This window comes from Rhea americana, unplaced genomic scaffold (genome assembly GCF_003343005.1).
Source record: "Rhea americana isolate MKP2758 unplaced genomic scaffold, rheAme1 scaffold_5, whole genome shotgun sequence".
Taxonomy (NCBI): domain Eukaryota; kingdom Metazoa; phylum Chordata; class Aves; order Rheiformes; family Rheidae; genus Rhea; species Rhea americana.
Window position 1 is genome coordinate 5,206,743 of NW_028186645.1, and position 12,356 is coordinate 5,219,098.

The window sequence follows — 12,356 nt, forward strand, 5'->3', positions numbered from 1 at the left end:
TCAAGCCTTCTCAAACAATGGCAGTTAAATAGACCAGTAACTGATAAGAAGAAGAAAATAGCTTTTGTGGACAGCAGACAAAAGTCTGGAATAGCCTTCCGTCCTGTGGGTGTAGATTCCAGTCACAAGCAGGTGAGAGAAGGACTCTGCTTTCTTGTCAGCTTCACAAAAACAAGTTTATTGGCTTCATCTGATATTATGGGTTACAAGCTTGGAGGTGAAGATCTTGCAGTTGGGCATTTGGAAGATGTGCGTGACATAAAAGGACTTTTTTTTATTCCTGCTTCTCTGTAACCTAGGAAAGGATAGGAGAATGGCGAAATAAGAGCAGCCACCTTAAGCTCTTACATGACTTTGAAGAGTGGTTACAAGGAGAAAACACCAAACTGACTGAAATTCTTGCTCTGCAGTCATCTTCTGTGGAGGAAATTAAGGCTCGATACAACAAGCTGGAGGTTAGTTTTCAGAGGATGAAGGTGGAGATGAAAGTTGCAGTCAGTGAAAATTCTCTCAGAATTAAAGAAGCATCTTGCACTACCTGCTCTAGAAGACCCACAGAGAGAAGAGAGGCTAGAAGTCTCAGTAATTTAAGACAAGTATTTTACTACTTTATTAAGGAAGGTCTGTCATAGCCAGAGTGGTAGAAGGGAAGGAAGTAGCCTGGCCTGTAGCTGGTATGGCAAAGGTGTTTAAAAGAAGCTGGTTAAAACCAGTGTCTAGTATTTGGCCTCAGTATTTTCCTTTCTGTTGAATGCAGTTGGAGGTARCAACGATGGAAGCTGTAAGAGCGAAAGGGACAAATGAGTTCTGCAGATTAGTGGACCATCTGTACCATTTCAGGCCAAAAAAGTAATCACAAAGATAAATATGCTAGTGCAGAGTACTTAATAATTTGATTTAGTGCTCCTATTCTTTTAAGTGTTAGATTATGAAAGTGGGGTCTTGTTCAAATTCCTAGTTGCTGATGACCTTGTCTTTTCCTGCAGGAGCTCCAGTCTCATGTTCCTGATGGTCAGCGTCGCTTTGAAGACCTTCTTCGTCTTCATCCTGTTATTGGAAGCTCTGAAGATCTGGAGGACTTGCGTTACCGATGGATGCTCTACAAATCTAAACTGAAAGAGTCCTTCAGTTTGCCGGTAGGTGACAGCACTTGACTTACAGTCACTGTAGATCTCTGCTATTGCTCTTTTAGGTTGCTACATGTTGCTAGTCCCACTTAAAGAGCACRTATGTGTGTGCTTAATTAAAAAGCCTTGATAACTACCAGTACAGGCAGTACAATAAATGTAAGCACAAGCATTCTTGCATGAAAATAAAAGTCCTGCATTGTCTTTTTCCTTATGTAAACAATGCTCAGAATATTTTTCAAAGTAGAGTGTTCAGAATAAAGTAACAATTGGTCACTGTCAAAGACACAGTTGGAGACTGTGTGGTTGTGTGTGTGAATAATCTGTATTTACACCTCATTTGGGGCATATAAAGGAATCTTATTCTGGATTTCCAGCTTTTGGCCATTTCTCAGCAGAACACTTTCCACTGAATTCTTTTAAATAGTTCCTGCAGTAAGAATATATTCAGTGTTCATTATTTGTCTCCTGCTGTGAGACATAGTGATCAGAGTAGCCATTGACTGACTGAACTGACTCAGGAAGTTACAGAGAAGGACCTATTGCTAGGTACTTTGTTTGTGAAACTTTCATGGGCTAGGAATTTGGAATGTATTTTTAAAGGACAACCGCAGTGTATTTTAATATGAGAACCAAAAGATTAAAGAACTTTTCAAGGTAGTATACATAGAAGACATACTGAGGATGGCAGAACTTATACCAAGATATTCCAAGTCACGCTGTAAGGTATTTCCAGTTTCTTAGCATATGTATACATAATTACTAAGTAAGATTTTCTAGCGTAACAATTTATTTTGTCTGTTCAAGTTCAAGATACCTTAATCAGGGGATTAGACTTCCCCACTGTACATTTGGCACTCTCTACATACTTTGTAAGTATGTAGAACTGTATAAAGTGTATATTTTCCATATACTTTGTATGATATCTGAACTCAAGAACCTAAAATTTGAGGCATCAAATTTTTCCTCTCTAAGAAACTTTGGATTCAAATCCAAAGTTGATCCAGAACACAAATCCTTTAAATTGCATGGAAAATGAACATGACCGCTATCAATAAATAGCATATTTATATGAACTGTGTAATTGCTAATAATGAGGTATGTTTTGTTAACTAAATACCTTGTGTAAACATAAGTATTATCAATAGGGGTCAGTAAAATCAAAGCTATTGCTGCAAGAACTCTGCATCTGATTCAAATAGTCAGGAACCTGAAACCATTTTAGCCGTCTTCCTAATGCGTGTTAAAAGCTCATTAAATAAAAATCACCTGCTGGTTCACTCTATCCAGATGACCATGAATGTGAAAGAACTACCCCCAGTGAGGAGAATATTCATTTATAGGCRCCACTAGGATCTGAAGTTCATGCATTTTTTTTATATATATATATTTTTTTTCTTTTCTTTTTCTTTTTTTTTTTTAACAGACTCCTAGGTCTTTGGAAGGACCAGACAGATTCAGAAAGGTATGAGAGTTTCCTATCATTAAGCTAAAAAAAAAAAGTTTGATTGGGCATTTCACAGGTCATTATGTTAAATTAGACTTTTAAAAAAGATTCTTGAGACTAATTTGATGGTTAAGAGCATCTCTTTGAAATACTGTAAAAAGGAAATTTATCTTTTCTGCATTTTAAAAGGGAAGAATATTAAGCTTGTTTTACTCATAAAGTTTTGCTCTTGAGCTGTGCTTGCTATATCCCTAGAAGCTAAATATCTATCTTCAGGCTGACTAGGGGAACTCATCTCTCACCCAGCTGCATGCTAGAGGCACTCAATTCATTTTTCAAAAAAGTCTAGGCAAGAGCCCAAATCTCTGTCTAAAGGATTCAGGGGCTAAGTGCCTAAAATAATTTTGAAAATGGGACTCCTAATTCCTTTAGGTATTTCTGAAAAAAGTACTTTGAATCATTCAGTCCACCTTCTTTCTAATGCAGCAGAATTCCTCTCGTGAAGGAATTTTTCTTGGAAGTGATGACATAAGAAACAAAAGCAGTACAAGAGACAATAAGTACAAGCTTAAAGAAAATGAAACACTGCCAGCTTCTTAGTAAGCCCAAGGAGCATCCATTCCTCTGAAGTCAGTGGGTGTTTCCATTGGCCTCAGTAGTATTGAATGGAGACCTTCATCTATATCAGAACTTGCTCTGYTTATAGACACTCTTGGCTTCCACTTTGCACTGTTAACTCACTTTCGCTTGTTTTTTAGAAGGAACAGAATAGGGCTTTATTTGCCCAGTACAAAGTAAATATTGTGCTGTATGCACATATCACAMAATCACTTTAAGCCAGATCAAAGCCTTGATTTCTCCTGTTGCAAAATTTCTTTAAAAGAGACCGGTAGTTAAAACATACTGTACTGACCGTCTTCAGTATGCTCAAAGATCACAACTTCTTCGTTCAGATGAGCTACTCCTCTGGTGCTCAGAGCTGGAATAGAATCTACCATGTTTTTCCCCAGTGAAATACTGACCTATTCAGAGTACCTTTCACGCATCTCCTGAATAATTTTGGCCACAGTTCAGCCTTCCTGGTAATCCCCAAAGCATTTCCATTTTGCGTGTTTGGCTCAGCATTAATCATTCAGTGCTGTTGGTCATACGGTAAGATCACTAGAATTTTTCMGGTTGGCAAAACAATGTGACATTTTAATTCTTAATGTGGAGGCAGCCAGACCTTAAGCAGTGCTGCTTTCCTCTAGAAAAGACTTAAAGGAGTAGTCCAAAATAACTACCAAGGAGTTCTCTGCTTTCATATGATTCAGTTGACTAGAGCCGTTCATAGCAAAAAAGAAAAATAGATAGGCTTTGAGCATCACTGCATCCCCACTGAGCAGTTAGGTGCCATTGTTGAATTCATCTGTCCCACCAGCTCAGYGTGGGTGATACTCATTCCTCCTTGACTTCTCTGAAGAAGACTGAAGTCTTCTGATAATCTAGAAGGATACTAGAATAACATAATGGCAGGCAGCACAAGTTTGTCAATGAGGCCTATMCCAGGCAGCACAAAAAAGCATTCTCTGAGATTTGAATAGCTACTAGACAAAAACAGAAACAGCTCAGTGTGGGAAAGAATGATAAACTGAAATAGCTCAGAAGAATAAATGAAATGGCTCCCCTAGCACCAAGTTATTTGCAGTCCCCCACCACCTAGAACAAATGTTGCCATGATTTACACCTTGCTTCCATCAGTGTGATTCTGCTGAGTTCAGAGCATTTTTTCTGGATTTAAGCAGTATCACTGCAATCCGAGTCTGAATGCTGTAAGCTGAACTGTCTTGCTCCCCCCCACCTCAAGCTAAGGCTCTTACCGTTACATAAGCCTGCCTTGGCATTTGACCACTGAGCATCACTTCAGAGAACCAGAAGATAATGTCGATCCCTTTGGGTGCATCACTATTCAGGCTGCGAGAAAGGGAAAAGCAAACCAACCAATGGTGGCCTTGCAGTTTATTTTAAATTCAGAATTAATGCTTAAAGTGTAGTTAGAAAATGAGTGAAAGATTAGAAAAGTATTTTTGATATTTTGAGTATCCTTTCGAAACCATGGGGAAAGAAACTGCCCTGAGAGAACTACTGATTTCCGGAGTTAATATCTGCAGAAAGTGTACGTTGTTGGGGGCTGCATCACTGCATTTGCCACATCCAGTGACTTTACATGCAATGGAAGGTTTGTGGATCCCTGTTTGAAGATCAGATTGTCTAATTTGTCAGCTCTTTCTTTCTTGTGGCTTGCACAGAATCAGAAGAGGAGACAAAATTTCAGATGTTTTGGACTGATCTTGCTTTCTGCAGTATGAAGTCTCTAGTGACTCTCTGCTCATCTTTCACTTTTGAACAACGAATTTTTTGTTGCAGCAGTAGATCAGCCTCAGGAAGAGGACAACCTAGCTGCAGCCAGTCTCATTCCACTGCCTTCAGTTTTTATTCCGTTCCTAGCCTGCAGGGCTGAACGTTGGTCAAGATAGAGCCTGTTCCTTGTATATTAATGTACTTTTTTTCTGATCATTCATCCTTTSCTGAGGACATGCTTCTAGCTGCTGGTCCCCCTAGATGGAACAGTATGGTCTAATGATTGCGATGTGAGCAACTTCTTGTTGATTAACAAAAAGCAGTTGCAGGAAATTGCACTGGCTGCAGTGAATTTTTAGCAGGTGCCAGTGACAGGGCAATGTAGATGGATATTTCTGCAGGGCACCTAGCACACTCAAGGACATAATCAACCAAATGCTAAATAATAACTGTGATGAATGTTACTTTCAAAGGCTAGCTCCCAGCTAACTGAAAATATTCCATGAGAATTCTTAGCATACATAGGAAGTCAAAAGCTCATTATTTACAGGCCTAGGTAGTGCTGTTTGATTTATTTTCTTGAGTTCTCAGTGTAATTACATTTCCTTGCTAAACAAATAATTCTGGCTYTATTGTTTGTACAAATAAAATAATTAGGATTCATTACATTTGTGGTCAGCTAATTGCTTCCTTTGAGGTATTGCTAAGAGTAATCTCCTTTAACACGTAGACAGGAGGAGTGTGTAATTTAATCTTATTTAGAAACACCGAGACACCATTGATCTGGAGTCAATCAAATTAATGTAGCCATTCAGAAAGCCGTATGCAAAGCAAGAGCTGCCACAGTTTGCCAGGAAGAAAACAGTAATATGTTCTACTCTCTTCAACTGAAGATACGACAGGAATTTTACAAGGCACAAAGTCCATTTACAGAAGTGTATTGCATCACATGGACCTGTTCATGTCACTGTACAGTGTCTTTTTATTGAAAGTGTGTGGTTCATTTGTTTTCCTGAAGTCTTGCTGGGTGTTAGTCATTTGAAATCTTCTATACAATTACATTTTTAGTGAAACAGAAGGTATACTTAGGAAAAGCTATCTTTCACTTCATTTTTTTTTATTTTCCCTTTATAGAGCACTAAAGGAAATACATTCCATCTGTATAAAAAAGATGGGATATAAGCAGAGATGAATCCCAGGTACTTCAGGACCATAGGGAAGTTGAGAGCTAGGCCCTGTTTGCAGGTCAAGCACAAGCACTTCACTGTGGTGAGGGACAATCTTGTTTTCAGAAGACCTGGTCCGTATCTTTTCATCACTGTATCCCTTCAGCTCTGCCTGCCTGGTTTAGGAATTGTATTGTGGCCCAGACACAGGAGGAAGGGTATCTAACTACTTAAAATTAGCAGAAAGACTTATTTCCCCTCAGCAGTGATGTTTGCTTGGGACAGAAACTTCCTAAGCCAAAAAGAGGAGCTAAAAATCCTGCCTGTGCCTGTTCTGATGCTGACGCTGCAAGATGTGCTGTGCCGGCAGCATCGTTCCCTTCGTCCTCTGGCTGGCCTGGGAGCTTCTCGTCACCTTACTGCGGCGGTGGGACTGCCTGCCTCTGCCTGTCCAACCTATTTCTGTGACGTAACGTTGTTAGCAATCTGCATCCCGAGATGCCAGAAAAATGCTAGGAAGCAGGGATTCTTTATTTGTCTCAGATCCCGTTCTGCCACTTTTGCGCCCTCCTGATGCTCTCACTGCAAACGCAGTGCCGTCRCACTACGGAGAAGATACCTGGTTCTCAAGATGGCTAGTTCTTGCCTTCTGTTAGTGTTACCGTGGTACTAGCAGTATATGTAGTTGGTGAAACCAGTACTCAGTAGATACCTTGAACATATTTTTAACACCATTGCAGAAAGTAGATAAGAAAAACTTTTAAAAGGAATATATTAATGTGAATACATTTTAGATTTTTTTTTAAGTAAGCCATCACATTTTTAAGTGATTAAATAAAATGCAAATACTATTCAACTGTGTAGGATTAGCTGTGTTTAAAAAGTTTAACCTTGAATTGAGGGAAGTCACTTGTAAAGCAGTAGGAAACAGATATTGTTGAATTTATAAGCCAGTTTTTGATATCAATATCCACTTTTACAGGTGTAAGAAACTATTGCCTTCATTTCAGCTTTATTCTTTTTATGTCCAATTTTAATTAGTGTATTTCAAATTACAAGGCTAACTGGAAGCTGGAAATTGAGAACTGTTCCTTTACTTACCTAGCTTCCTGAATTAATGTGAGTCACAGGTATCTGCTACCTTTAAAGTGTCGGGTATGCTAACTGAAAATAGTCATTCAGTTCACTAGCTGCAGACAACTCTTCTAAAAGTAATACAGCCTTGCTTTTAAGGACAAAATATATTTGGATAAATTGCATTGCTTTTGTATATAAAACTGTTTAGGTATTTGTGTTTTTAACTGAATTCCCATTTCCCTCCAAATACAACTTGACACAAATCATGAGTAAAATATTTATCATTTAAGCAAAGGCGACTAGGTTTGCCATTATCTAACACCTTAATATGTCAAAATTAGAACTCTAACTGAACRTATTTTAAACTGTAAAGTTGTGTCTGTGTGCATGCAGTATATCCTCATGCAATTGGAAAGCAACCGGAAAGTCCAAATAAACTGCAAAGATGTTATCTCATTGCAGATGAGTGTAAGATTAAACTGTCTACGTAAAGTCTCTTGCAAGTTGATTTTTGGAAGCAGCTGAGATTTTAAACAGCAAGCAAAATGTGTGGGTTTAAATTGTCCACTTTAATGTTTCTGCAGTGACTTTTTGGGGAGATCGCAATGAAAGCGAGGAAYGACTATCCATCTTTTAATACTGACTGAATTTCCAGAGTACTTACTTGAATAGTACTCTCATCCTGGTCTGAAACTTGCAGATACTTCACTTGTGATCCCTAGGAGACTCACGTTAATGTATTGGCTGCTGTTAGATCTAAAATATACTTCAAAATTATCCCAGAGGAAGTTTGTCCTTCCATATTCTTATAGGATGGAACTAAGRTCTTTGTAGTGACCCATTCTACATACCCCTTTACTATTCTTCCGCAGGGCTTCCTAACTTTTTTCATACATCAAACGCTCTCCAGATCGAAAGCAAATAATTTTCACTGCCCTTGTGTTGAAGGTACAGAATCCCAAACGAGAGACTTCTTGTGGTTGCTGAGGCCTGGAGATGTTCAAGAAATCTGTACCTTACATATGGTGCTGCTTCAAGTGGTCAGGCCGTGGCCCTTGTCCTTTGGCATTTTTATCCTAAATGTATGTCGTGCTGTATCTGCACGCAGAAGCGAGCCTTTGTAAATCCCTTCGTGTCACCGTGGCATATGGCAGAGTGCTTAGTTCTAAGCGACTTTGCGGCAAAAATTCTGAACTATCTGCCATATGCTACTGCTGAAACTTTAGATACAAACTGCTGGCTGTTTCTTCTTTTTCTTTTCTTTTAAACCAAGCCGTTATCAAAGATTCTAGCTTATCATCCAGCTGTGTTAAGGTGCCCCAGAATGTCCTCCAAGGGGGAAAACAAAGCCTRTAATACGTCTGTATACTTTCTTAATTAAATACATACACTTCAGAATTGAAAGAAACGTTCACATTGCAAAGTCAAGCAATCTGAAGATAGAAGATGTCAGAACTAAAATTGCTTATGTGACCTCAGTTAACCTCCCTTCAGCACATGTATGTTCTGGTAGCTCTTTATTAGATAGAGAATGATAAGCACAGGACTCCAAGGGGTCCCAGCTGGCCTTACCATTCCTCACTGCAGGTTGTCTAACCTGGTCAGTGCTTGTATCTACATACAAAGGTCCAGTTCTGAACTCAGTGGCTAAGCATCCCTTTGCAGAGGCCAGATACCTCAGACCCGCAATTTTCAGCTCTCAGTTCCTGCTGTGTTGTATGGGAAAGAGCCCCAGCTTTGTTGAAGAGCATATTGGACTCAGTTGTGTATGGGCCAGGGCACCTAACTCCCCCAAATTATAAACTCAGCAAGAAAAAAAGGATTCTTCTCTTGAAAATACCAGCTGTGATTTGCAATATATTGCTCCTCTCAGAAGAGGAATGTTCAGTGCTCTTACCAAGTTGAAAACTCATGAAAAGCACAGCTCTACTATCTCACATAGAGGTAAAAGTCCAATTTGCCTTGGTCTGAGAGAGCAGCTCTTGCACCCCCAGGAACTTTTCCCTCATTAGCAGCACCCTGTGTCTGTAAGCAGCAACTGAATTAGTCTCTAGTAGCATCAAGGGACAGAAACACAGTACCTTTTAGAGGCAAAATATCACTGATAATGCAACTGCCTCACCAAAAAAATCAATGCATGCTCCTGTTCAGAATAAAAGAGAAATATGTTAGAAGGCTCTTACTGTCTTCCTGGCGGCTTTGCTTATTCTCAGAGGAATAGTGAAGTGATAGGGTTCAAACCCACGTAGGCGATTACTGCTAGGACTTAGCTGTTCTTCACATTAAAATGTTCTTCCTCAATTCTCACTGTGATTTAAGCCCTTAGAGTTAAAGTTATGTTGTGGTCTGCTCACTTTGAACATATAGGCCTGGATTCATCCTGTCTCACCTGAGGAGTCTACAAAAACATGCGCAGTGCAGAGTATGGATAGGGGTTGATTGTCCTCCATCTCTTCCACAAAAAGAACTGGGAGCAAGGTTCAAAGCTAACAAAAGGGGTTTGTTCTTCATGCCACGGTTAATCAACCTGTGGAACTCCTTGTTAAGGGACATTGAGAACTTCAAAAGTTTACATAGGTTCAGGGGAAGACAGGACAAGTTCCTGGAAGAAAGGTCGAGTATTGCTCGTTGGACATGCCACATTAGGCTCAGGAAACTACCTGAGCTGAAAGCAGTTGGAAGCTGAATGTTAAAGGAAGGTATTTACGCTTGCCTAGGTGCTTGCCAGTTTACTGTGATTGCTGCGGAATAGAGGATACGGGGCTGGGTAGAGCATCGCCATGAAGCAGCGTGACTGTGTATTTGTATGTCCGTGTTAGAACACTAGTCGTTGGTCCCTTTATCCATGGACAGCAGGAGTTCTCTAAGATAAGAGGAATTAATCCAGGCTATTTCATTTTTCTCTACTGAATCATTGCTTCAGTGGTGCAAGTATGGCTTTTGTTAGGCATGCTGGTGACATGCAAGCAGCAGCAAAACCCCACTAATGAGCTTGGTATAAGAGGTCACATCCCTCTGCTCCCTCATATAGCTGGATTAACTGTGTGTTTTCCTATATTCTGGAATGTGGTCGATAGCAAAGCACTTTAGCAACTTACATAGGAACATTATGTAGCAAGTTCTAAAGTGCTTTTCTGCTGTTTCCCATCCAAGTGATTTTTCATGGTGTATTTTGTAAGGAGTTATTAACTGCAAACAGATTTAAGTGCTGAGGACTCTCTAGATCTAAACCAATGCTTGTCATTCAAATGCCCAAACATGAATCAAGTACCAATGTGAATGTTCACAGCCAGCACAGTCCATGTTTGTCCTTGTATTTGGAGAGAAAAGGGGGGTGTTCATTATTATTGGTCAACTTTTAAAGTATATTTTCATTTTTAATATCAAGCTATTCCTTTTCTGTGTGCATTTCAAAAATGTCTCTGACACTTCGGCTTAATACCGAGGTATTCCAGCTGTTAGTCTAAGATGGTGGAAATTAAAGTTCTATTGACTTCACTGGAGCTTTGCCAGTTTTTCTTAGAGGAGGATTTAGTTTCAGAATATTTTATGAAGCCTAGATCTGACACACATACTGCATACAGAGAGGGCGCTGGTTAGTAGCTCTGCCAACACCAGTAGCTGGAGTGACTGGAGAAGGGGAGTTCCACTGCATAGCAAGRTTTGTGATTCCCACATTTGGTCTCATATGGAAATGAAATATTCTAGCTTTCTTTTGCAAAGTTGAAACTGTGTCATACTGTCCTTTCCTAACCCAGARAGATGTTCTGAAAGGTTGGGAAAGCGATCCTGACTGAAAGTAGACATTTACATCACTTTGAGTCCAGCAGAGAGGAGGTCTGAATCTTGGCCTCCTGAATTCTYTGTTGGTGCCCTCGTCTCAGGTCACCACAGCCTGAAAACATCTTTCTCCCAGAACAGGCCTAAAAAATACCTTGACTCAGTCTTTGTGAAACTGAAATACTGCTTTCTTCACATGCAGGAGATGGAGTCTGTTCCCAAAAGAATCTCTACTTTTTCCGACTGTATCGTCTCACCTATTAAAAGTTACTCTCTCTCCCTCAAAATTTCTGTCCTTAAACTATAATACCTTTGGCTGTACCACCACTGAAAATTTTCATATCACTAAAGTAGTTCCAGCCAGCACARAGCAACAGGACTAATATAGGATTCGTATGCACAGGAATATCAGAACCTGGGCATATAAGTAATGAATCCATTTGTAATGGTATCTTTTAAACTCCATGAATAAGTAGTTCCCAATCCTCACTTTATTTAGATGTCTATGTGCATAATCCTGCTGCAGACACTGAAGTTAGTGGTAAATCTCCCATGGATTTCWGTGTGTGGAAGTTGAGACCTTCATATATTAAGGGCTTATCATTGCAAATTTGCTGAAAGCACCAAACCCTCACAGCTCATATGTGCCTCATCTTCAGTCCTGCAGAGACATTGTAATACCATGTTTGTGATAGCAGAGTCATTTCCATGGCAACAAATGGAGTCAGAAATACAAGATTTTGACCTTGCTGTGTGATCAAACAAAATAGAGAAGCTGGGCAGCAAAAACAAAAGTTCATCAAACACAAATGCCTGTAACCCTAGCAAGGAGGTAGGAGAGAAGCAGCAGATAAAGAAAAATTATTTCTCCTTCTCTGAAGTTTTGCTTCCAGGTGAAAGTCCCTCCATTGACTTATCTAATGCCAGAATTTGCCTGGCAGAAGCTCCAAGGAGAGCTTTCCCTGGCAGATCTATTTTACAGCTCCTTCCTGTAGATCTGAAAGCAAAGCATTTGACAAATAGCATTTCAATCTCATCACACTTCTGAGAGTTGCAGTAATAGTCTCTGCTTTAGAGAGCAGGACAGAGAGCCACTGCCAGTGACCTGCTCTGAATCAAAYGCTGCATCAGTAAATGAATTGGGGTAGGAGCAATTGGAGTGACTAGTCTGACTGGTAGTGTGATCATCTTAGCAAGCCAAAGACAAACGTGAATGACGTTAAGGCACCTGCTTCCTGGGCTGTGGCAGAAATAGAGATGAGACACAACATGAAAAGCCCAGTATTTCCCACTGATTTATAGGCAAAAGGAGAAGATGGGCACAGCATCTGGTCTGGCAAGAGAAGAACAGTTTCAAAATGAGGTGTCATTCAAAATCAACTCTAAAGGATGGGCAGTTGTAGTGCAGGAGTTTGAAGT

General features: G+C 39.8%; 1 protein-coding gene across 5 annotated transcripts in view; it reads left to right on the forward strand.

Moving 5' to 3' along the window:
- The window catches only part of SYNE3 (spectrin repeat containing nuclear envelope family member 3), a 79,886-nt gene that overhangs the window by 54,315 nt on the left and 13,215 nt on the right, over positions 1-12,356 (forward strand). For 4 of the 5 annotated variants that reach the window (XM_085317490.1, XM_085317491.1, XM_085317492.1 and 1 more), the window contains 4 exons: positions 6-132; positions 300-455; positions 987-1,136; positions 2,554-2,592. In XM_085317490.1, coding sequence (XP_085173616.1) covers positions 6-132; positions 300-455; positions 987-1,136; positions 2,554-2,592 — 472 coding nt within the window. Of the gene's footprint in view, positions 1-5; positions 133-299; positions 456-986; positions 1,137-2,553; positions 2,593-4,862; positions 5,569-12,356 lie in introns of those variants that run through there. The other variant, XM_085317493.1, reaches the window with a different exon arrangement.